At 40.9% G+C, this 26,493-nt stretch overlaps 1 protein-coding gene across 2 annotated transcripts in view; it reads left to right on the top strand.

The window, feature by feature from the left end:
* TLN2 (talin 2) overlaps window positions 1-26,493 on the top strand; it is a 245,794-nt gene that overhangs the window by 176,179 nt on the left and 43,122 nt on the right. The window contains exons 43-49 of one of the 2 annotated variants that reach the window (XM_075069557.1): window positions 1,291-1,410; window positions 4,360-4,506; window positions 6,187-6,353; window positions 12,159-12,342; window positions 14,586-14,711; window positions 17,128-17,244; window positions 20,430-20,615. In XM_075069557.1, the coding sequence (XP_074925658.1) occupies window positions 1,291-1,410; window positions 4,360-4,506; window positions 6,187-6,353; window positions 12,159-12,342; window positions 14,586-14,711; window positions 17,128-17,244; window positions 20,430-20,615 (1,047 nt within the window). The remainder of the gene's footprint in view (window positions 1-1,290; window positions 1,411-4,359; window positions 4,507-6,186; window positions 6,354-12,158; window positions 12,343-14,585; window positions 14,712-17,127; window positions 17,245-20,429; window positions 20,616-26,493) is intronic. The other variant, XM_075069558.1, reaches the window with a different exon arrangement.

Here is a 26,493-nt window from a genome sequence, read left to right as displayed (position 1 = left end):
TTTTTGGCATGAGATGTATATATTAGTGGAATGTGATGTCAAGTACTTCTCATGAGGCTTACTTTTTATGAGAAACAAATAAAGGTATGTATTGAAACAGCTTTAATCAACCCTTCAAAGCATTGGAATCTTGTCCTATCATAAGTTTTTCTTGCTGACCTACATTAGCCCTTTGGGGTGTGATATTTAATTATTCTTTAATTTTATCCCTTAATTGAGATCAAACCTTGCAAGACAATTGTTAAATTCATGAAATGAGCAATGGTCAAATTTTTGTTTTCTCTCACAGAGTTCCCGGTGATGTGATTCACTTGGGCATAAAATGAAGTGGGGCGGGATCTTTGGCTAATTAGGTCCTTTCTTGATTCTGATGATTCATACTAATGGTTAATATAATAAACTGTATTAATCTGTTAGTAAAGAATACTCTACTTTTTTTAAATATAAGGATAATATTATTGCATGCTACCAAAAAAACCCTACATAGCTGTGCAAAAAAAAAAAGAGAGAGTGCGCGCGCGAGAGAGAGAATCTTTGCAGGTACTGTAGTGAGTTGTCATTTCAACAGAGCAGTTAACTCTTCTCCATGCACATTAGGAATTTGTCTCAGGCCAGTTTATGGTTTTATCCAAAGGCGGGAATGTCAGTCCTTTCACCAGTTTTCACAAGCAGAAATAGAACAATGTCGCCTTCACAGAATTGGCAGATATTCCAGGAAAAGTTTCACTTTTTGTACTCCTGAATCAGAAACTCTTCATTTTGTACATTTCCAGCCATTTCCTTCTTGCCCCAGAGGTCTTGCATGTTCTGAGAGTCTTAGGAACCACTTAAGATCCTTCCACTCCACATCATGGTGACCCTCAGTGGGGCTGAGGAGGGTCTAGAAGAGAGTGGGTTGCTTAGCCCATCAGTGCGAAATGGAGGGGGCGGCTGTTGTGCAGTGTGAAGCACTCTTCCCGCCCCTTTCTACTCCTCCCCAAATTCACCTACTAAGCTGAGAGTATTGAGTGCTTTTGCAGTCGTCTGCTGTACTGAGGAGTGAATTTCCATTTCTAACTGCCCCTCAGTTACTTTGTGTTCTGTGGGTGCCTAGTTACTGTGGTTCTAATAAAGCATGTTTGCTTGTCTTTTCGGCTCATAGAATTCTAGCTTGAAACTGAATTGCTAAGACAGCAGCAGGTACCCTATCTCAGGTGCTGCAAAAACATACGTGTGCTTCTAGGCAATGTAGAGTATTAACAAGCTGGTTTTATGCCTGTCGTTGTTTTATTGCCTGTTTTCTTTTTTCAGATGACTAAGTCGGTTACTAACCCGGAGGAGTTGGGAGGACTTGCATCACAAATGACCAATGACTATGGGCATTTGGCTCTCCAGGGCCGAATGGCAGCAGTTACAGCTGAACCAGAGGAGGTCTGCAGTTTTTAGACCTCTAAACTCTGAATGCACAGTGATGTCGACATTAAGTATTCTCTTGCACTTTAAAATAGGGGGAGGGAAATGGAGTACAGTAACCAAAGACAGTAGTCCACCCAATTGCTATAATGCTGCTGCAGTTATACCCAAGTCTGAGTCTTCTCTTGTGCAGTCAAATAGAAAATAGGGTCACAACCTTCTACCAAAACCTAGTAGGGGTGTTTTCTCTGAAACATTTCTGAGATCATTTAAAAGGAATACAGTAAATATTTTCCCAGGTAGGGAAATTCTGTTTACTGTACTTCAGTCTTGTCAACCATCTGTTTGTCCAACATGTAGGAAGATAGACTCTGTCCCATTGTCACTGGAAATATTGACACATGGGGTGGGATTTTCAGAAGGATTCCACCTGGGCCTAACATTGCATTATAGGCCCCATTCCATGGTTTCAGATCTGGAGATCTGTACTCAAACCTCTCTCTCTTCCACCGGATTTCATGTTTGGGCCTATTTGTTTTAGCACTCCATCAGTACCTTTTAAAAAGAGTCAATTCAAGCATACAGCACACAACTAGATAAAAGCTTTAATGCTATTATTTTCTCTGAAGGGAAGGGGGAACTAGTAGAAAATGTTTACATTCCATCTTGTTGGAATAAAGTCCAAAATATTACTATCTTCGTTTTCATCACAGTTGAATCATAAATTAGCCACTGTTTGCCATTACAGTCCCTATATATCTTATGTAGGCTATCTAATCTACCCATTTTGCACCACTTTCACTACTGTGGTATATGACCACCTATGAAAAACACCTGTAGATAGATATTTATTTACAATACAGACACAGCGCAGCACAATACTCTGTATGTATATATACACGTAGGCTGTAACATGCATTCTCTTGCAGCATTGCTCATGCAAAGTGTATGTGAATGAAGAGCTGCGGAATACAGCAAAACATTTTCTATTAGTATTTAAGTTTTTAAACAAGTTTGTTTCTACTGTTCTTATCCCTTTTTATCTCACTTTTTGTGAAATGTCTCGGGCACTAGTTTTCTGTTAGGAATGTTACAGATTAGCAAATATTAGAGGCCAAAGAAAGTAAGCTTTTAATTTCTAAAAGTGTGTGTGTTCACACCACAAGCCAAATTATAGGAGTTACTCACCAAGTCAGAGGACAGAAATATCCGATCAATCGTGAACAACTCTTCAGCGTCGATCATCAAATATTTGAAACAAATTGCTTGCAACACTACAGAACTATTCTCCAGAATAACTGGAAAGTTTCCATCTGCTTGCAGGCAACCTAGAAACAGAAAATTGGAGACATTTCTGTAATTATTCACTACAGATCATTTCCCCCAGTCTCATGATTTGATGAATCACATAAACATACTTTTTTCTCCTCTCCTCAAACCATTTCACATGTACCAGGGGTTCTCAAACTTCATTGCACTGCGACCCTTTTTCTGACAACAAAAATTATCACAGGACCCCAGGAGGGAAGACCAAAGCCTGAGCCCCTCCACCCCGGGGATCATCTGAGGCTGGGGGACCAAAGCCAAAGCCCCAGAGCTTCAGCCACAGGCAGGGGGTGCCTGTAACTTGAGCCCTGTCGCCCAGAGCTGAAGCTCTCTGGCTTTGTCTTTGGCCCCAGGTGGCGGGGCTCAGGCTTCAGCTTTGGTCCCAGGCTCCAGCAAGTCTAAGCCAGCCCTGGCAACCCCATTAAAACGGGGTCCCAACCCACTGTTTGGGAACCGCTGACATATACCATACTGCACTGAGAGGGAGATTCTGAGAGATAATAGGAGGAAGGGAATGGTCGTTGTCCTTTTTCTCCATCATGTGTATGGTACTCAGGGCATGATTAAAAATCTTGGAATCACTGAAGATGACTGCTTTTTCTCTATTGATTCTTAGACCATTGGTGTTTAGCTCCATTGGCCAGTTACAGTGTCAGATTATCAAGACAAAAGACCTTCACACAGTTTTTGACTTATTTATTACACCTCCCCACTGACAGTTCACTTGAGTTTATTTTAATATTCTTGGTGCTGAATAAGTCAAAATCAATGACTTACATTCATCATGGGTACTGCTAGACACACTGAACATTCATTTATGAAAATAGTGCACATTTAACTTCAGCTTTAAGTAAAATAATTTCATTATTGAAACTAATAGCTGCAATTCCTACTTACTTATTAACCAAAATACACACACAATTATATGTAAATGGATGTAGCATTGGTTCGTGTTTCTCAGACCACACTGCTCAACTCTATTTCAAGATTAATAGTAAATCCGAAATAGTGATGCTTTTAGAGGTATGTGTAGGTTTGGCTCTTTTATATGGATGTGCTAAGTATTGGAGAACAAATTAATAGCCAAGAACTTTTGCTAGATTCATCTGTGAATGAAATCGGGGTACTCAGAACTAAGCGTACATACTCCTCAACCTACTTTGATCAGAGTGGAGGAGGAGCCTGTATGCCTTGAGGTCAGCTCACCCTGAGAACAAGCAGTTCATTTTTGCATTATACCTCAGGCAATGAAATATTACAGCATGGAGGCGTACGTGTTTTTGTGACGTTTCTACTATCTTTTTAGAAATACCTAAATTAGACGTGGGTAAATTTCCTATGCTAATCACATAAGACATGTCCAGATTCTGATCCCCTAACTCAGGTCAAATAGTATTCTCCTTCCTGAGTGGTCCCATTGAAGTTGAGGGAATCACGTGTAGATTAAGATGCTACTTAGCATGAATAAGGTATGTCAGAATCTGGCCCTTCTTTATGATCTTTGCAGGAACTGTACTGGTGGACAAGTATTTGCAACAAAAACTGTGCAAGTTTTACGTTTCCATTTGTACAAAGTCTCAACATTCTAAGTACCTTCTTTGTCTCCTATTTCCCCTTCCCCACAATTTGTTGCCTATCTAGATAGGGTTCCAGATCAGGACTCGGGTACAGGATCTTGGTCATGGATGTATCTTTCTAGTACAGAAAGCTGGAGCTCTACAGATTTGCCCTACGGACAGCTACACCAAGAGGGAGTTGATAGAATGTGCTCGTGCTGTAACTGAAAAGGTAAGATGTCCCTTGTTGTTTCATAGATTCAGAAGGGATCGTTGTGATCATCTAATCTGACCTCTTGCATAACACAAGTCACAGACCTTCCCCCAAATAATCCCTAGAGCTAGGGTGACCAGATGTCCCAATCTTATAGGGACAGTCCCAATTTTTGGATCTTTTTCTTATATAGGCTCCTATTACCCTCCCCCCCCCATCCAAGTTTTTAACACTTGCTGTCTGGTCACCCTACCTAGAGCAGATCTTGTTAAAAAAAACATCCAGTCTTGATTTAACAGTTGTCAGTGACGAAGAATCCTCCATGACCCTTGGTTAAATTGTTTCATTGGTTAATTACACTCACAGTTAAAAATCTACGCCTAATGTCTAGTCTGAATTTGTCTAGCTTCAGCTTCCAGCCATTGGATCGTCTTATACTCTATACTTAAATTATGATGGGGTTTTCTCAGATTTCATCATTTTGAAGCAGATACACTGTGAACATTGCATAGCTGCAGTGGGTCGCTGTTAGCAGAGTGTTAAAATTCAAGATCCAGTGACACTTCCCATGAGATGGGGATTGCACTATAGCCCTTGACCAAGGTTCATCCCCTCCCCACCATCCCTCTAGTATTAGTGTGTCTGTCTTGTTCACCTGGCTGTTTTTTCCTTCCCAGCAGTAGTTTCATTTCAATGGTTCTGATATATACATATTCCAAACAAATGATTTGGGATTTGCAGCACTTACACATCCACTCTTGGGAGCCCAAATTCCCAGTGTCTGCCATGTTGCTAGGCCAGAGTAACTAACTGAAGATACAAACTACGCTTCTCTATTTGAAAGACAAACTGTATTTGACATAAAATATCATTTTGATGTAGTGATCTGTTATGACATGGTGGCTGTAGTACTGCTAGTAAATGAATACCCCCGAAGGGAAAATGGAGTAACTACTGCGCCTCTTAACCTCTTGGCATAGTATCACAATCTGGACTTGTGCACTGCGCCAACATTTAGGATTGGGTTCTTTATTCTGAATCAGGGATGGGGAGATCACTATAGAACTGAAGCAGAAGAGTGGGAAGAGCTGTGTAGTGTGGGTCAACACCGATTTGTCTTTTAAACAAGCTGCATGACGAAGTTGAGTTGCCAAGAACTTCAGTCATCCTTGTGATCACGTTACTGAGCAGCACCATAGATTGCTGAAAAGTAATTGTGACACTGAAATAAATGCACCGACCTCCTTTATTGACTGTGCAGACTACTGTAAGATAATTGGAATTCTTATTTATTGTAGCTGGGGGACGCTTTTCCTTTCATTTAGATATTATGGAAAATGAGTGGTTACACTATTGATTGCAGAGTGTCATTATTTATATGCAGAGCAGATGCAGTTAAGGCCTCCATGATCTGCTCATTTATTGTGTATCCTGCTTGATCAGGAGACAGCCTTTTCCTACTGTGAAAGACAAATGCCAATAGCAGGCTTCCTTCTATGGAAAAACTAATCAAACCTGCTAGTGTGCAGCTAGAGCAGGCAGGGGAGGGGAAAGGGAGAGGTTTATCATAGATTGTGAAATGAGATCACAAAATGAATTGCACCTGTTGATTCTCATCACAGGAGTTAATTTAACTCAGAAATCAGTTCATTATGCTTTGTTTTAATGTGACCCTCTTTTTTATTTTCCTGTTTCCAGGTTTCCTTAGTTCTGTCTGCCCTTCAAGCAGGAAACAAAGGGACTCAGGCTTGTATCACTGCAGCTAGTGCTGTGTCGGGGATAATTGCAGATCTGGACACAACTATCATGTTTGCTACAGCTGGAACCCTTAATGCTGAGAATAATGAATCATTTGCGGATCACAGGTCAGTGATACTGAAAAAGCTGGTGGAGGGGGTTGGCTGCAACAAGGGGTGCGGGGGGCAATAGATAAATGTCCTGCTAATCGCTAATAGAGGGAGTGGAGGTGCAGTTTTTCTGCCTTTTCAAACCCCTAATAATGAAGCCAGAGAAGCAAGAGAGAAATAGGAAAGCTTTGGGGTCAGTGCTTCAAAAGCTGTGTAAAGTAGCCTGTATAGTAAAAGCAAATTCCATTTTGCCCATTTGTGTGGGGGAGGAAATTTTAAGTAATAGCTGGATAATTTCTCAACTGTTTCAAAGGGAAACCTCAAAGATCAGTTTTATCCAAATTTTTTAATAAATCCATTTCTATATTTCATTCTTAACTGATTGTTACACTGTGATCCTAGTATGAAAAATTAACTGTCCATGCATTCAAAGAGAAAGTTTTCCAATGATTTTTGCAAGACTTATTTTTGACTTTATGTCTTTTTCTTCGTGGGTTACTAAATGCACTTTCCCGCTGCTGATGTTGGAGATTATTAATGGAAGAGATGCTGGAGTGTCAGTGATGCTGTCATTTGGTGAGATGATGACACAGGTTTCCTTCTGATAGTGTCTGAAATAGAATGAGAGATTTGCAGCATCCAGGCCATTATTCTCCTCATATTAAAAACCTGATTCTAATGGTCAAGACTGAGCTGTTGCCTAACAGCGCAATTGGCCTACACTGCCAGCATTTAACTCAGTACAGTGCCAGTGGCTTGAGGAGTATGAAACGTACAATGCAGCCCAAATTATTGCAGCTTTATATAGTAAGAGTTAGGGTTCGTTTTTTATCATCAAATAATAAGTTTGTTAAATGCTGTGTGACAAGTGTGAAGACAAGGTCCTGCTTCAAAGAGCTGAACATTGAAATGCAAGATTGGAATGCAAAAAAAGATACAAAGGCTGAGCAGTGATGATTAGCAGTAATTTCATTCATAGAATCATAGAATATCAGGGTTGGAAGGGACGTCGGGAGGTCATCTAGTCCAACCCCCTGCTCAAGGCAGGACCAATTCCCAAATAAATCATCCCAACCAGAGCTTTGTCAAGCCTGATCTTAAAAACCTGTAAGGAAGAAGATTCCACCACCTCCCAAGGAAACCCATTTCAGTGCTTCACCAGCCTCCTAGTGAAAAAGTTTTTTCTAATATCCAACCTAAGCCTCCCCCACTGCACTTAGAAAACATACTCTTCACAGTACACGAAACAGTCATATCCAGCTCTTCGAAACCCTTCAGAAGTTCAAGCAGCTATCCAAATCCCACCCTCAGCCTCCAAACTGCAAACTAAACAATCCCAGTCCCAGCCCTCCTCATAAGTGATTTCTACTCCAGCCCCCCGTAATCACTTTGTGACCCCGCTGGACATTTCCCACATTTTCACATCCGTCTGTAGTGTGGCCACAACTGGACACATCCTCCGATAGGCCTCACAATGGCCGAATAGAGGGGAAGATCACGTCCCCAATCTACCGAAGCCACTACTTAACAAGCCAAAATAGCCTTAGCCCTCTTGTCAACAAGGCACACTGTTATTCATACACGCCTTACTGACCCTAGGTCCTCGCCAGAACGCTCCTAACTTCAAGTCCTATCTGTAAAAGTGAATGCTATACTCCTTCAGATCGACCCGCCTTGTCCGGTGAAACCTCATCAATTCTTAATGCCCAACCCAATGGTCTATGTCCTCTGTACCTGTCCCTACCCTCCACGAATCACCCACACCTCCCAGTTATAAGTGTCATCTCGCAATTTCTGAATCCCCACACCAATACCTGTCCCAGCAATAAAGACCAGATAAGAAACAAAACATGGCACCCAGAGCCGACCCTAAGGGCATACCCCCGTAAAAACCGTACTGCACACCATAGACATGGAGTCCATTGATCACTACCAACTCTAATACTAGCCACGTTCACATATCGCTCCATTAAGCCAGCCTAAAACTTTCACTTGCTGTCAAGAAACGTGAACGTAACAAAAGCTTATATAAGTCAAGGAATACATCCACGCTTCCCGCATCGCACAGAGCCAATTGTCTCTCAGTAAAGGGCACATATTTAGTCCAGCGACTCCCTGGTGAATCAGGCGACTGTCCTGTGAATCACTTTTTACTCTCCCTACTGGCTCAGAATGGATGCCTTAGGAGCCTCTCCATGATTTTTCCAGGGACTGAGGTGAGGCTGACTGGCCTGTAGTTCCCCGGATCCTCCTCCTTCCATTTTTTAAAGATGGGCGCTACATTAGCCTTTTTTCATTCATCCGGGACCTCCCCCAGTCACCACGAGTTTTCAAAGATAATGGCCAATGCCTCTGCAATCAATCCACCAACTCCTTTAGCCCCCTCGGATGCAGCGCATCCGGCCCCATGGACTTGTGCTCATCCAGTTTTTCTAAATAGTCCCAAACCACTTCTTTCTCCACAGAGAACTGGTCACCTTCCCATACTGTGCTGCCCAGTGCAGCAGTCTGGGAGCTGACCTTGTTCATGAAGACAGAGGCAAAAAAACCATTGAATACATTAGTTTTTTCCACACCCTCTGTCACTAGGTTGGCTCCCTTATTCAGTAAGGGGCCCACACTTTCCTTGACATTCTTCTTGTTGCTAACATACCTGAAGAAACCCTTCTTGTTACTCTTAACGTCTCTTGCTAGCTGCAACTCCAAGTGTGATTTGGCCTTCCTGATTTCACTCCTGAATGCCTGAGCAATATTTTTATACTCCTCCCTGGTCATTTGTCCAGTCTTCCACTTCTTGTAAGCTGCTTCTTTGCGTTTAAGATCAGCAAGGATTTCACCGTTAAGCCAAGCTGGTCTCCTGCCGTATACTATTCTTTCTACACATAAGGATGTTTTTTTCCTGCAACCTCTATAGGGATTTTTTAAAATATAGCCCGCTCTCCTGGACTCCTTTCCCACTCATGTTATTCTCCCAGGGGTTCCTGTCCATCAGTTCCCTGAGGGAGTCAAAGTCTGCTTTTCTGAAGTCCAGGGTCCATATTCTGCTGCTCTCCTTTCTTCCTTGTGTCAGGATCCTGAACTCAACCATCTCATGGTCACTACCTCCCAGGTTCCCAATCCATGTTTGCTTCCCCTACTAATTCGTCCCAGTTTGTGAGCAGCAGGTCTAGAAGAGCTCTGCCTCTAGTTGGTTCCTCCAGCACTTGCACAAGGAAATTATCCCCTCCACTTTCCAAAAACTTCCTGGATTGTCTGTGCACCATTGTATTGCTCTCCCAGCAGATATCAGAGTGATTCAAGTCTCCCATGAGAACCAGGGCCTGCGATCCAGTAACTTCTGCTAGTTACCAGAAGAAAGCCTAGTCCACCTCATCCCCCTGGTCTGGTGGTTGATAACAGACTCCCACCACAACATCACTCTTGTTGCTCACACTTCTAAACTTATTCCAGAGTCTGTCAGTTTTTTCTGCAGTTTCATACCGGAGCTCTGAACAGTCATACTCCTCTCTTACATACAGTGCAACTCCCCCACCATTTCTGCCCTGCCTGTCCTTCCTGAACAGTTTATATCCATCAGTGACAGTGCTCCAGTCATGTGAGTTATCCCACCAAGTCTCTGTTATTCCAGTCACATCATAGTTCCTTGATTGTGCCAGGACTTTCAGTTCTTCCTGCTTGTTTCCCAGGCTTCTTGCATTTGTGTATAGGCACTTAAGATATCTCGCTTATTGTCCTGCTTTCTCAGTCTGAGACAGGAGTCCCCCTCTTGCACTCTCCTGCTCGTGCTTCTTCCTGGTATCCCATTTCCCCACTTACCTCAGGGCTTTGGTCTCCTTCCCCCAGTTAACCTAGTTTAAAGCCCTCCTCACTAGGCTAGCCAGCCTGCTTGCAAAGATGCTCTTCCTTCTCTTAGTTAGGTGGAGCCCGTCTCTACCTAGCACTCCTCCTCCTTGGAACACCATCCCATAGTCGAGGAATCCAAAGCTTTCTCTCCGATACTACCTGTGTAGCCATTTGTTGACTTCCACAATTTGACGGTCTCTACCCAGGCCTTTTCCCTGCACAGGGAGAATGGATGAGAACACCATTTGCTCCTCAAACTCCTTTATCCTTCTTCCCAGAGCCACGTAGTTCCACATTCCTTATTTTGTTACCTAACCTATCACTTCTTTGAAGGGATATCTAGCGGTTATGTATGTCCTTTCAGACCATTTGCTAAGGGAAGGGCTAAAGCTTTTATGCAGAGGCTTAAACGGAATATGCAAAGTGTGTATGTATAAACAGAGGTTGGGGTGGGGGGAACAAAGCAACAGTGTGGTGTCCATGTACAGTTTGTTGAACAGTTTCTCCTCCTTACAGTACATCTTAATATTGTACCTCAAAACTTACTTTTGCTGTTAAAAATAGCAATCTTTTTTGGGAAGGAGACAGATAAGCAAAGAGCTCAGACAGTCCAGGAGTTAAAAACTCAGTATGTTTTGTATATTGCATTATAAAACATAATTCAATTCTAATTAAAACTTTCTTTAAAGCAAAAACCCAAACTGCTGTCTACTGTCTCTTTGCATTCAAAAGGTATTACCTGCTTTTTTATGCATTGTGTCTGTGTTTTATAATCTTTAATTGCTGTGGGAAGTGCAGCAATTGATCTTTTTTCAGTAAAGCTGGATAATCATTTTGATTTCCTTTTACCTAAATGAGTAATTGGAGTAAGAGAGTATGCATGAAACAGCTGCTATGTAAGAGCAGATTTTTCCAAATTCTGAATATATGGATTTAATACTGTGCACTTCCAACGTAACTGAAGATTGCCCCATTTCTATAAAAAGAAACATACTTTCCAACTAGTATGCTCTCATGAGTTATCTTACCATAAGCCTTGTTTAAACTGGAGTTTAAAGGTGTGATGTTAGTATGTGGTTTGCCTTGAATTCTACATTAAACTGGTCAAGATAAATCCTAGGAGAGACCCTGTACTTAAACTCAACCAGTTGCGCATTTCAATGTGCCTTGTCTAGACCAAATTTTTAATGTGTGTGACCATGCATTGACTAATATGTTAACATCGCACTTTTAAATCCTTGTTTAAAGAAGTTACAAGTTTTTCCGTCCACTGTATCTAGCAATCCTGAGAATTCCAGTTGCTGGGTTTTGTGCGGGTTTTGTTTATTTCTAGGCTTACTCTTTTTATGTTCAGTAAAGCATAAGGGCTGTGGGTCTGGCAGCTCTTAACCCTTCACTTTTGTTTTCTAACCTTTTTACTGAAGTTCAGTACTCACAATAGTTAACTGGATGGTCTGTTCTTTCCCCTGAATATAGGGGCAGGAGTTGAAATATTTTAGATTTGTCTGCCTGAAGAGTTTATGTGAAGGGAAAAAAAAGATATCAATCATGTTTTCTGCAGCTTCTCCCTTTCCCGTCCTCCCCCACAGATCATTATTTTCTTTTCCATAGAACGTGCTGGTGGAGGTTTGACAACTGGTAGTTACAGCATGGCTTGGCTTAATCTCTCCACATTAGGACCCTGTGCTCCCTCCCTCTCCCTATTCCCATATCTCATTTCCTTTCAAGAGGAAGTCACTTCATTGAGTCATCCTGAGTCTGGTGTGTTGACAACCTGAAACGTAATGCATCTGTTCGAAGTGAGAATTGCAACCTGACTTTAGAGTTGCAGCTAGGATTATCACTAGTAGACACTGGTATGCTGACCTACATACAGCCCTTTGTCTATGTAGCACTTTCTCTGTTAGCCAGGGCAATGTTGAATAGTTGTTTTTTTTTCTCTTGTCCCTTTCCTCTCTCCTGCTTCCCTTTTTTCTCCAGGGAAAATATCCTGAAAACAGCAAAAGCTTTAGTTGAAGATACAAAGTTGCTTGTGTCTGGGGCTGCCTCAAGTCAGGATAAATTAGCCCAAGCTGCTCAGTCATCGGCTGCCACCATCACACAACTAGCAGAGGTGGTAAAACTGGGAGCAGCCAGCCTGGGATCAGATGACCCTGAAACACAGGTATGAGGTGTTGCGGGAGCAGAAAATAGACCAATGTTTGTAGTGTTTAAAGACATGGAGAATATCACAGAATTGAGAACTCTGGAGGTACAGTGTAATTTTTTTTAAAGTTTCTTTCAGTGGGACTGAGGCTTCCAGGTCAGTTAGGCACTTAGGAAAATTTTACCCAGAGATAGCACAAACCTTGCAGTGCCTCTCTTGAATGATTTGCGGTTGAATCAGGCACCTCCCCTCTTCGAAAAATAATCCTGCAAAAATGGACAAGACTTGGTATAGGGTGTCTGATCCTTCCCCCACCAGTTTTGGAATGTTTTTTTGCAGGAATATTCTCCAGTGCCTTGTTTTTAAATGGCTCATCGTGAAGCTTCCCATGGGAGACCATCCCATAGTTTAACTGATTTCACTGCTAGAAAGGTTTTCATTGCGTTTAAGACCAAGCTACACACCTGTTGTTATTTGTATCATGTGAACAGTATGCTAGAACTTCACAGATATTTCTAGATTATTTTACTCTCTTTTGAGTCATTTAATTCTTCAAAGTAGATTCAATTAAACATTTAATTGTTGTTTGAATCCTGGTGAAATGTGGGCTGGTGTATGCACTGTAGATGTGTCTGTGTTAGTAAATTAATCTGAAAATGTCTGATTGTTTGAGGTACTGGAAAAAATGTGTATCTCACTCTCCTCTTTGACCTCACATATGATCTTTGTTCCAGTGTCAACTTCCAGAGCATTCCTCTGGGGGGGGAATATTTTTGAAACTGAAAATGTTTGCTTCAGGAGCAATATTTTGATAATTTCATGTTTCAAACTAGCAACACTGGGGAATTTTAAGTATTTATTACACTTCCTAGCTGACAATACCAGTTTGCCAGTAAAAACCACTCAGCACTAGCAATTATTTTTTTGTACCACTTGTATATGTGGTGTGATAATCCGTAGTGGGGGGTGGAGGAAGGAGTTCAAATGATAGTTTTAAGTATAGTGTGTGTCTAAAGGTACAGACATTTTGAATACCTTCTGCACAAGGTACCAAGATACAAAATGTAACTTTTCCATATAAGTTAAAAGCTCATTTTACTCAGGCTACTGAAGCCACAGAAGAATGAAGTTAAGAGTGTGTGAGTGTGTATGGCCATTGTTGTGTAACACAGACAGATGGAGAAGTGGGAGCTGTACCAATCTACATTAGGTCTTAGGGTCTTGTAGTTTCCTCGTTGCTAATCAAAGAGGTTCTGAGTCACCAAAGCTTCAATAAGCTTTCACAAGAAAGCGAAGATTCTAACTTGGCCATCGATTGTAATAAACTGCAAATAGGCTGAACTGAGACAGTGCTAAACTTTGTATTTCCTGTCCATTACTGAGAAGTAATAGATCCATGTATCTTTTTTTTCTTTTCTGGAGTGGTCCCATTTTCCATGCATGTTATCACTTAGAAAAAGGGTAGAATTGTGCTGATATCACTAAACCAAAGTAAAAGGTTGAAGGTATCTGACCACTTAGCAGATGGGGAAAAGGATTTTGGGGGAGAGAGTTATTCTGATGTTTCTTGGAAATAATTAATGTGCTCATAGGGAGGAGCATAATAGATTTTTTTTTTTTCCCCCTGTACTTGGTTTGGGAGGCAATTTACTTGAATTTGACTGCTGCTAACTCTAACCTCAGGCAAGTTATTCATCATTTAGTTCCTTGGAGTCTCTTAGGAGACTAGGCTATATAAAACTTCCTTTTCCCTGAAATGGAGTGTTTCCTTTATGTCCAGGGTATACCGAGTACATTTGATCTGCTTACGTCTGTCAGAATAGTAGCTGACGTCACAGTAAATAAGGTCATCCTCCAAGGGAGGATCCAGCTGTAAGTTCGTACCTAGTTTAACTGCTCCCATTCTATTCCCATGCTGGACAGAACACTGAGGTGAATAAGCCCCTCTTTGGGACACGATGGGAAAGAGAGAAATCCTGCCTTAGAGAACCGTTTAATTACAGGAGACAGTAGCTGAACTGGGTACTGAACAATGTATAAAATACTGTACAGATAAACACAGCTTTAGCTTATGCAGGAAACTACATGTCATTTTTAGCATTTGTGCATACAGTGTCTTTTTCTCTCTTAACATTGTGGACCAACATTTGCTGTGTGGTTAGCAGACTCCTTCAGTGTACATCCTGCTCAAATCTTCTATCTGTGGGCTGAGGTGAGATGTGATTGCACTAACCTCACATCCAAATTTCTCATTCTTGTAGGTTGTACTGATCAATGCTATTAAGGATGTTGCTAAGGCCCTTTCTGATCTCATTGGTGCTACAAAAGGAGCTGCTAGCAAACCAGCAGATGATCCATCCATGTACCAGCTCAAAGGTGCAGCTAAGGTAGGTAGTGCGATATCTCTCCCTTTTAGAGAAGCTTACAGCTTATCTCAGCTTCTGTTACGAAAGTTGAAAACATTCCTTTGCTTATTCCTTGCTGTTTGCTTTGATGTTTATTTAAAGAAATAGCTAGCATCACTTCATTGCTAAAATTCTAAAGACTGGTGGCAGTGAATTCTGGTTCACTTCAGTCTCTTATTTTCCTTCTGTTTCATCTGTATCCTACTAACTTAAACCAGATGGTTTATGATTGGTGGAAAGCTGGATAGTATCGTTCATGTCAGTGTCCATAAACATAATATCAGTTTTCTTAATCATCTCACCACAGCTAGTTAAAGAGTCGTATTCCTTCTGACAGGCACCTCTGTCTCTCTGCAAGCATGTGTGTCTGGAGGGAGGAGGGGAGGTCCCTGGTATATTAAGACTATGAGACTAAAAGTTTACCCTATAAAAATGTGTACTTGAATCCTATAGCAAGGGTAATGAACAAGTAATGAGACATCCAGAATATAAGCATCCAGCTGTTAAGATCCTGACTTGGACCTTTCAGCTTTTAGAAAGTGGTCTGAAGATCTCAGACAGGCTTTCTATAAAATGTAGTGTACTTTGATCACATTTCTCCCAGGCTGTGCTTCTAAGCGGAAGTATCTATTGGTCAGAGCACAGGATTTGAACAGCTTCTGCCACTGTTTTATTGTGTCACCTCTCTGTGCTTCAGTTTTCCCGCATCTGAGGTCTTTGTGAAACTTACTTCACAGGGCCCTTGGGACTTAATGTTTGTAAAGTGCTTTGAGAAGCTGAAATTTGGGCAGTATTGGATCTGCTTCCAGATGATCAGGTAGTCAAAGTGACTTTTACGCATTTGCTTGGCAAAGAGATTTTGCCCTTTCCCATCAAATGTGGACTCGCAGTGATCAATGCCTCAGACTGGATTACTGCGATGCACTCTGTGAGGGGGAACTCATCAAAGACCATGCAAAGTTCAGCTACTACAGAACAGTGTCTGCTTGCTTAGCTGGTTCCTTTTGTTTTACAGAGCTCAAAGTGATTTGAGTCCTGGTTGTCTGAAAGCTTACCTTCCTCCTTGTGTTCCAGCTGAAGATCTGAGGTGGGCTTAGGTGCTGTCCTAAGAGCATTTGTACATCTACAGGCTGGAGGGAAGATGTGTCCTTAACTTTGCAACTTGCTTACTCTGTATGTTGGAACCAGTGTTTGACCATCAGGGCATAAGGCAAGGCTAGCTACAGTATTGGCTCAGCCTTTTGCCTGAGGGGGAAGTCGTTAAATCGAGTTTTGAGTTGATTTCCTGAGAGATGGTTGACTTCTTTTCAATTGATGATGGCAGTTGTGTGTTTAATTGTGGTTTTACAAACTGTGCCAAGAGAACATAATAGTGGCATTTCACAAATTAGTAAATAATGTGCCTCGTCTCTGACAAGGTTTTTTGAGGTTATAGTTTTGTGTGTTTGCAGTAATGGAGGCAAAGGAAAGGGCTCTAGTTTTTATATGTTAGAAACCTGTTGACTTTTCATCTTTCTGTAGGCAATTCATACCAGATGTGGAGAAGGGATTCTGTTAACTTGAAATTGTCTGATAGGTGATGTTATAGCATAAGTACTGTTAAGCAAAATTGTATGATAAGGTATGTTATTGTATAAAGACATGCCAAGGAATGCCCAGAGACAGACGCTAGAACTTCTGAAGCGGCGTTCCACCCAGACTGCCTGTTTGGAACTTTGAGGGTTTGAATCTGACAAGTGATCATTTGGGTCCAGAGGAGAGAGGGAACAGGATCCCGGTGGGGGCTGGGAACTAGACTAAGGTCAGGAATGGAAGCACTGCCAGGCCCTTGTAAGATCATGCTTTCCCTGTGGGAGCACAAAGTAAAAGGGTACTGAGCGCTATTGGGACTGTTTGCTTTGGTTAAGTGAAGATTTGTGATCTTTCAAACTCAGAAATCAGAGGCATAGGCAATTGGTCAGTTTGCAAGAGATCTGCAGCGCTCTCGAAATAGGTAGGAAAAGGGGCCAGGTTCACCTGATACTCACAGACAAGTGTCCTCAGAGGAAGCTTAGAGGGGTTAAAGGGCTGTACTAGAAACCAAGCGACACTGGTGTTGAGAAAGGTTTCTGCCCAGGCCACGGGCAAGTTGTGACACCGTGCGCTCATGTTTAGGAAAGCACCACTCTTCAGTGAATCTGGCTGTATCAATCCAACTTCAATAGGGATCTCTCAGAAATAAAACCTTTTCTATAGAGTTCACTCTCAGCTGTTTAACCCCTACTCTATATAAAGCTTGTTGTTCCCTGCAGGATTAATAATGGCTTCATAGCTTGATGTTCCTTGAATCATGTGGGGGTGTCTTCAAGATGTGGGAGAAGGGAATGATGTATTTTATCTCTCCCTCTCTCCTTTTCAGGTGATGGTAACCAATGTCACATCACTTCTGAAGACTGTTAAAGCAGTAGAAGATGAAGCTACTCGAGGCACAAGAGCTCTCGAGGCCACGATTGAGTACATCAAACAGGAACTCACGGTAAAGAACGGAATAATTGCACATGGCAGCTTTCTAAAGTACACTCTTAAAATCAAATCAGGCTTCGCTGGAGGTGCCTCAAGGGATGTTATGGCTGCTCTGTTGTGAGTTAGAGGCGATATGGTCCCTACCCACAACTCTCAACACACGATTGCATGTCACTCCAACCTATCCACTTCCATATGTCACCAGTCTCCCCTGTTAGGCTGTATTTCTCAGGTGTGAGAGGCTACTGTCATGAAATACGCTTGGAGAAACTAGTTCTTCATTCCTCCAGACATGATGCTTTCACTGTAAATGTTATTTTCTTAGTCAAATGTTCACCTTTCATTGACCTTGGTTTGTAAACATTTCTCCAGTGTCAAAAAGCAGCACTGTTGGCACTTGCAGTTTGAAACTCGTCTCCATTTTGCTGTTAGTTTTTGTATCCTTTGCTCGTTGCTCTTCAAATTCTTTTTTGGCCTGCCTAATTATACTTTCACACTTGACTTGCCAGATTTTATGTTCCCTTCTGTTTTCTTCAGTAAGATTTTTAAAGGATGCCTTTTTGTCTCTAACCGATTTTTCTACTCTGTTGTTTAACCCTCGTGGCACTTTTTTTGGCCTTCTTACAATGTGGTTTTGTTTTTTTTAAATTGGGATATACATTTAATTTGAGCCTCTATTATAGTGTTTTTAAAAAGTTTCTGCAGCTTGCAAGTATTTCAGTCTTGTGACTACACCTTTTAATTTCTGTTTAACTAGCTTCCTTATTTTTGTGTGAAAAATGCAGATACTGACAAAGGAAGAATAATTACAGAATATATATTTTTTAAAAAATTAAATCCCCACATAAGCAGTTGTACAATAAATGAACAGTCAAAATCCTTTGGATAAACTCTGCCATCTAAAACTTTCCAGATACTTAGTCAGTCAGGGAATTGTACTTTATCGTGTCAAGCAGAAATCAAGTGGTGATTTTTTTTGAATACTTCTGATGCATTATTATACCCATGAGTCAGTTGTTTTGTTTGATTGCTTGGGGCAGTCTCAGGAGTGTCTATATATTTATTAAAAATAAGATTAAATCCTGACCCCAATGAAGTCAATGGAGAAACTTCATCCAGGATTTTACACTGTATGGGAGTATTATACATACATGTGCACTGCTTTAACTGGCTTGATACTGGTTGAATCTGAATACTATTAAGAGATGTCTTGTAACAGTTGGCATGGACTTGTTCCTCAGTTTCTCCCCCACACTGAGACGGTGTGAGGGGTGAAAGCTAAATAATGATAACCTGGATAAATGGGAGTAACCCGTGCTAATGCATGTTCAGGCATTTAGATACTACACTAGACAACCCTCATAAGGAATAGATAATGCTGTCAGAGCAGAATTGCATAATGGTTGTGACTGGTAACATTTATCCAGTTACTCCTGGGGAATTCTGCACATGCGCAGATTTCTTTGCTTCTCTGCAGAAAAATGACTTTCTGACCTGGAAGCAAAAGGAAGCTGCAAGAGCAGTCATGCACCACTCCCCAGCAGCTTGGCTGCATTGTTTCAGGCACCCAGAGCAGCCAGCAGAGTAGTAAATCACTACACTAAGCCTCTCCATACTTGGATACTACTGGGCTGAGCCTTCCTGCCTACATCTAGTGTGCTTGGCACAGAGGGCCAGGGCCCCAAGGTGTTTCTTGGACAGTCCTGGTCCTTACGCTATGTCGGGGTCGGGTGCAGCTTTACTGCTGAGTCCATCTCCAGGGGAGGGGAGGCACAGGGTGATCTCCTACCTCTGTGCAGTCAGTGGCCTGTGCTTCCCACTGCCATGCTGGAGCTTCCACATTTATTTATTGACAAATAAAATTTGCATAATTTAAAAATATTGTGTGCAGAATTTTAAATTTTTTGGCACCGAATTTTACATTTTTTGGTGCAGAATACTCTCAGGAGTAACCCAGTGCAGTATCTGGAATATTCTATAAGGCTTAAGAATGGCAAGCTAATAAGGAATAAAGGTGGAAAAAGGAGGCAAGTAGGAGCCAGAATAAGCTCTAACTGACTTATGTTAGCTATAATGTTTTAATACAGTTAATTACTTCCAACATTAATAGGAATGAGGTGTGTGTGGTCAGATAATTCAGTGTCTTCCTCTTGATGCGAGTTTCTCTACACAATTATATAGTTAGGTTTGTAACAGAGGACTAAGCATAGAAAAGAGACAGTATTTCATTTTCTCTGTCCCTTCCCCTTTCAACCCTTTACAGAAAAGATTTTTGAGCATTTTATTAATATATCCAGTTCAGTCCTTCTATGCTGCTTCTGGCTGAAGGGACATATTAGAGCAGGGGTGGCCAAACTGGGGCTCCGAAGCCACATGCGGCTCTTCAGAAGTGAATATGGGGCTCCTTGTATAGGTACCGACTCTGGATCTGCAGCTGCAGCCGCCAACTTTCCAATGTTCCAGGGAGTGCTCACTGCTCAACCCCTGGCTCTGCCACAGACGCTGCCCCCACTCCACCCCTTCCCGACCCATCCCCGAGCCTGCTGTGCCATTGCTGCTCCTCCTCCCCCCAGAGCCTCCAGCACACCACGAAACAGCTGATCAGGAGGTGCAGGGAGGCGATGATTGCTGGGGCTGCCAGTGGGTGGGAGGCACTGGGAGCTGGGGGAGGGAGCTAATGGGGGGCTGGTGACGTATTACTGTGGCTCTTTGGCAATATCCATTGGTAAATTCTGGCTCCTAGCTCCTTCTCAGGCTCAGGTTGGCCACTCCTGCATTAGAGCATGGCCTGTATGGGAGGAGGATCTCTGCATGCCTGTCCAATAGTCAGGATGAAAGAATATATGGATAGGACTAATAGCTATCTATATGCTGTAACTATTGGTTTCTGGCTATCCTATAACACAGATAGTTTAAATGACAAATGTTGAGGGTCATCCATTTCAAGTGAATAGGTTAACCTTTTGTGCATACTTCCCACAGCTTAGTGTTTCTTTCTGCTGTGTGTAGATGTGCAAGTCTTATCAGAGCCAGACTCCTGACAAGCAGGAGTAATATTGCAGTAGAGTGCTCCAATTAAATTTCTGATTTCCTGCCATTTGAAGGCTGCTTCCAATTGCCATGTCTGTTTCAAGCTCTGTCTTATTGTGGTCTGACTCTTAAACGGCAACTAGATCTCCCTTCTGCTTTAACTTCTAGGTATTTCAGTCGAAGGAGATTCCAGAAAAGACATCATCACCTGAAGAATCGATCCGGATGACGAAAGGAATCACCATGGCAACTGCCAAAGCTGTTGCAGCTGGGAACTCATGCAGACAGGAGGATGTGATTGCTACAGCGAATCTGAGCCGCAAAGCAGTAGCTGATATGCTAACAGCTTGTAAGGTAAAGATTAATTTCCTCTCCTAATTTTTTAGGTTTCTATATATATCTTTAAATTTAGTTTGTGTTTGTCTTTATCTGAGAAGTTAATGATTGTGAGAATTATGAAGTCTGACTAACATCTTATACCAGACAGAGGGGATTTTTGTGCTATGTAAGAGAAATATGGATTAATACACACTGGTTTCTCTTTGGAGAGAGAGAGAGTAGTTTTTTTGATTGACACAAAACCTGCTTGAGTTCTTATTTCTTTTAAACTGCAAGACAGACTCAGTACAAACAGTAGAGCATAACAATAATGTAATGGTGACCTGATTTTAACGTAGTTAGGAGTTCTCTAATGGAAAAAATGTGCAGATATATTATCAATATTCCTTTGCTTTCTAAACAAACTAATTGGTCTGCTGAATTCTTACTGTGCTTTTAAAGAGTGTGCGCCTTTTCTCTTGTACTAAATGCAATGCTCCTGTGAGCTGAACTTTTGGAATATTGTATTTGAGACAGACAACTTTAAAGAAATAGGAATGTAAAATGTCTGCATGCATGGTTCAGATAGTAATGCAAAATATACTCATAACCCACTTCTCTTCATGCTGAGGTAGGGAGGGATTATTCGTAATTAACAAGAGCAGGACCAGAAAGGGATTTTACGAAGTTGATTCTTTGAAGTTTGAGCAGTGAAATTAAGACAACTCTTATTCCTAATCATCATTTAGGCATCTTTGCTCTTCAAGCTACAAATGACTATGAGAGAAGAATTAAAGTTTGGGCAGTTTGGCAGATGTGGAGTTCAAAATTTAGTCAAATCTTTCCCTGCGTAGGTCCCCAGATACCGTTTTAGCTCCATTATGACTGGATGTAAGGATAGGACAGGGTTTAATTTTGTTTTTAAAATAATGATTCTGCATTTAAGCATGATGCAGTGTGATTTTGAACATGATTTATGTATATATCGTGAATTGAAATCCTTACGTTATTTTGACCTTGATGGTTCTTGTATGTATTTAGCAGAGTACATCTGTTCCTGAACACTCTGCTTGCTTCAAGCTTTGATCTCGTCTCTCTCTCCTCTCACCCCCCCCCTCCCGATAAACAGATACTTGAAAATATAGCTATAGTTTGTATTGGAACCCAGAAGTCACCACATCTTGTATCATCCAGTCTCATATCATGGCTCTGTCAAAGTCCAGTACATGATGCTTCAAGGGAAGGTGAAAGCACTCTCGTGTGCAGTTGTGCAATGGCATAGGATCACTTAACACTCTGAAGCATGTTAGTTAAATATTCTTTGTAACTTGATGACCTGGCTAATGTAGATGCATATTCATATGGAGATCTATCTGCATTTCACTCTGCAGATCTCTGGATTACAGTTCTTCATATTTAAACTATATTTCAGCCTAATATTCTGCATTTTAGTCGTATGTCTTTGTATACTATCAAATTAATTGTTTCCTCTTGTTTTTACTTTCACTTCTATCATTGCTATAATTTAATTTGATGCCCCTCCTGCTCTGGTTCATAGATGACCAGAGGCCTGCAGAATAAACCATTTAGAGACCAAACAGTGGGGAACTGGGATGTTAAGGGGCTGAGTATCCATGAGAGAATTGCCTTACAAAGCAATCTAAAGAGTGAAAACAGTTGAACAATTTTACTTATCTAAAATGACAGATTGAAAAGCACAGTCTACCTGAGAGCTTGTTGGGTATGGTAGTCATTCTTTGGGCTAGGGCCTACCAGGTTAACATGGTAATACTGGTAAATTGTTACCACTTGAGTAGCAAGTACTGATCCTTGAAGTCACCATTGTTATTGCTTGCAGATGACGTTGTTAATCTCTAGCTTGAAAGTCGGCTATGTGCCGCAGAGCACCACCTTAAAAGCAGCAGAGTAGGAATAACAGCTGGAAGGCAGCCTGAAGCTAAAACCAGAAATAGTATGGTTCAGAACAGTGAGGCTAAAAGCTTGCCCTCTACACAGCCAGTGGATTTGGTTTTGGCCTTCTTATGTCCTTGGAGCTGGAAAGGATTATTAGGCAAGGAGAAACAAGTCTCTGAAAACACTAGAGAGAGGTGGAAAGTCTAGAAGACTAATCATAGGCATAATTTAAAACATTTGACCCAAAATTTTTTAAAACAGCTGTCAGTCTTAAGTGTGACATGGTTGGTGAGGTAATATCTTCTAATGAATAGTCAAGGTCCACTCTATCTTGAATGGTCCCTTTGAATATGCGCTACTTATGCTAAACAATCTATTCCACCTTTCATTTAGCTGTGACTCTGAGAGTATCTTTCTCAGACCTAAAGAAGAGCCCTGTGTGGCTTGAAAGCTTCTCTTGTTCATGGCTACAACTACGCTGCATAGTCTTAAGTTTGTTAAACAATTTAATTATGTGTACCACATCCCCTTAGCCAGAGCTATATCAATTAATGTTAGATAGCAATTTAAAATGTCTGGTGGAGAAGCTAGTACTTCTATTTTTGGCGCGTATGCTACTGTGTTTTTATCCACTCATGTACTTACTTTGGTAATAGATGGAATCAAGCTATATGAAGGAGTATCAGATCTCTTGTAGAATGTCGTCTTATCTCTTTTTGAACATAAGAATGGGCATATGGGTCAAACCAAAGGTCCGTCTAGCCCAGTATCCTGTCTTCCAACAGTGGCCAATGCCAGGTGCCCCAGAGGAAATGAACAAAATAGGTAATCATCAAGTGATCCATCCCCTGTCACCCATTCCCACCTTCGGGCAAACAGAGGCTAGGGACACCATCCCTGCCCATTGCGACTAATAGTCAATCATGGACCTATCCTCCATGAATTTATCTAGTTCTTTTTTTGAACATTGTTATAGTCTTGGCCTTCACAGCATCCTCTGGCAAGGAGTTTCATGGGTTGACTGTGCATTGTGTGAAAAAATACTTCCTTTTGTTTTTTTAAACTTGCTGCCTATTTAAATTAATTTGGTGACCCCTAGTTCTTATGTTATGAGAAGGAGTAAATAACACTTTATTTACTTTCTCTACCCCAGTCATGATTTTATAGACCTCTATCATATCCCTCCTTCGTCATCCCTTTTCCAAGCTGAACTGTCCCAGTCTTATTAATCACTCCTCATATGGAAGCCGTTCCATAACCCTAATCATTTTTGTTGCCGTTTTCTGAACCTTTTCCAATTCCAATATATCTTTTTTGAAATGGAGTGACCACATCTGCATGCAGTATTCAAGATGTGGGTGTACCATGGATTTATATAGAGGCAATAGGATATTTTCTGGGGTATTAAAAAAAAATCCATGATAAATCTCAGTAGGCACTTCTTTTATACTTTAAGATGGTGAATATGGAGTACCTGACTTCCTTTGTTATACCATCAAGGCAGCATGACACCTGCAAAATTTAATCTTTTTATGATATTTGGCAAAATAGGGGTTTCTCATCAAATACACAGCAATTCAGTCTTCTGAATATTTTGATAGGACTAACATTGTCAAATAATAAGCAAATAATGACACACATTATGGGTTAGATGTACCACTACATGGAATGAAACCCATCAAAATGCACGTGTAAACAAAATATAGCATGAATTGTTATGTACAGAGGGGTTCAGCTCTGGGATATTTAAACAAGTCTACAGTAATTGTGCAATATGTAAATAATACACTGACCACTGGGGTTCTGTGGCCTGCAACGTGCAGAAGGTCAGACTAGATCATGATGGTCCATTGTGGCCTTAAAGTCTGTGAGTCTGTAAGTGAGCATTTGTCAGTAGTTACCATTTGAAAAAAAAAAAAAATTAGTCACAGTGCAATCTCAGGAACTGATTCTGTGGGTCCCATTAAACTTGATGGAGACACTTAACCAAAAGTACTCGAGATTGGATCAGACCCGAAGATAAAAACAGATTTCATCTTTATACCATGTGTGTAAAGTAATAACTATGCATTAACTAATGGGAAATATTGATTTTTTTATTTTATTACTGGTGACTCTTGTAGCAAAATTAGAAGGATATGAGAACTATCTAGGGCAGAGAGATGGTCTTAGTTATATAGTTGCAGTTGAAGATTGCACATCTTCTATCATATGAGGGGTATGTCAGTGCTTACAGCGTTAGCATTGTACACATACTGCTAACCATAATGCTAGAAGCACTTGAAGAGAGAATGGGGCATGATAGCAAAGAGGAACTGAGTGTGAAGAGGGCAGATACAATAGAAATATCAAAAACAGGAAAGAAAAGAGATGAAAGAGCAGAGATGGGCTCGTGGACTGGCAAGCAAGATGCTGGCCTGGATCTTGGGTTCAGTTTGCAGATGCAAAGCAGAATTCCTGTATCACCTTGGGAAAGTCCATATTTCTGTGCTACAGTTCCCCACCAGCAAAACAAGGATAATAATGATCCTTTCTCTCGTCCATTGTCTTGTTTGTGGACTGTGGTCTCAGTCTCACTTGGGAAACGCTAGACACTTCTGTGATATAAAAATAATTAATAATAATGAAACACAGTGTGTCTTGAGAGCATGTGTTGCCAATTGCAGCAGGGAAAACTGGCAGTAGAAATTCACAAGAGCAATAGAGGATAACTAAATCATCTGACCTGAGGAGAAAAACCAGAGTTGGGATACAATATTTTTGAAGCTTTGTCCCTTATTGTTTGTCATTACTTTAGCATTCCCCAAGTGTCTGAAACAAACTTGCCAATCAGAGTTGGGAATGCAAGAGAACATCAAACCATAGGCAGAAGGTTAGGGAAAATCCATTAAAAACTAACCTAAGCCACTTCCTCCACTTAAAGCGGAAAGAAATCCATCCTTCCAAACTATTCTACAAAGCGAACTGTGTGTCTTGGTATAATTCAATATGTCACACAGGAAGTAACTAAAAAAAATTTCTGAGTTAACAGTATTTCACAGACAAGGATATGAATTTATATAATGTACATACATTCTGTCCTAGAGACTTTCTGAGGAAATTCAATTTAATTTATGTTGCAGGAAAACATTCTGATGTAAATGAATTAATAAGCTTTTTGTTAGTTTGCTGTTGATTTAAGAATCTTTTGAATATGTATGCTTGATATAAGAGCTAGGGCCTGATTCTGTTCCCAGGAAAGTAAATAGTTTTTTCATGGACTTCAGTGGGAGGCTTAAAGATATTTTGGTATGTTCAGTGTTTCTTCCAAAAATATTGTATTGTCTCAGTCAATTTTGTACTTATCTCTGGTAGAAGTTTGAAGCGATTCTTGGTATCTGAGTGTTTTTTTAGTATCCGTCACCATAGTACTGAAGTTTGTACAAGGTAAATTAAATGTGTGTGGTGAAGTGGCTGATGGACTTAAAGGAATTTCTGGATCTTTCTAAATTGGTTAATTCTCTCCAGTAGAATAGTCACCCAGCCTTAAATATGCCAAAAAAAAAAAACCTCAAAACAAACCCCAAAAAACTACTGTTCTGTTTACGAAGTGGGGAGCCAACAGTGTAGTTAATGTAGGTTGTAGTGGTGGATGCTCAGCTGTTCTTCAACTAGCCAGTAGAGGGAGCCCATTAACCAACTCAGTCCATGAACCAACTGAGTCTAACGTGACATCATCAATTATGATGTTAAGGAAAGAAAGAACTGATCAAACTGTACAAACAACCAAATTAATTTTAGTCCCAATTGTAAACGCCGGAAGACAAAAAGAAATTGGTAGGAACATATTAGCAAAAGCGGGTAGGTGAGTTCAATAAAACTGCCCGAAAACAAGCATTTTAAGATGTATTTTTAAAAATTAATGCCAAGTTTAAACATGCTCCCAGTTGTACTTTCCAAATACCATTTTTGTAGTGGTGAATCTATGATGCAGGACTACTTTCGAATTTTTTATTTTGCC

The sequence above is a fragment of the Chelonoidis abingdonii genome, chromosome 9, assembly GCF_003597395.2.
Source record: "Chelonoidis abingdonii isolate Lonesome George chromosome 9, CheloAbing_2.0, whole genome shotgun sequence".
Lineage (NCBI taxonomy): Eukaryota > Metazoa > Chordata > Testudines > Testudinidae > Chelonoidis > Chelonoidis abingdonii.
Note: the sequence above shows the minus strand (reverse complement) of the source record. Positions and strands in the feature narration are given on the sequence as shown.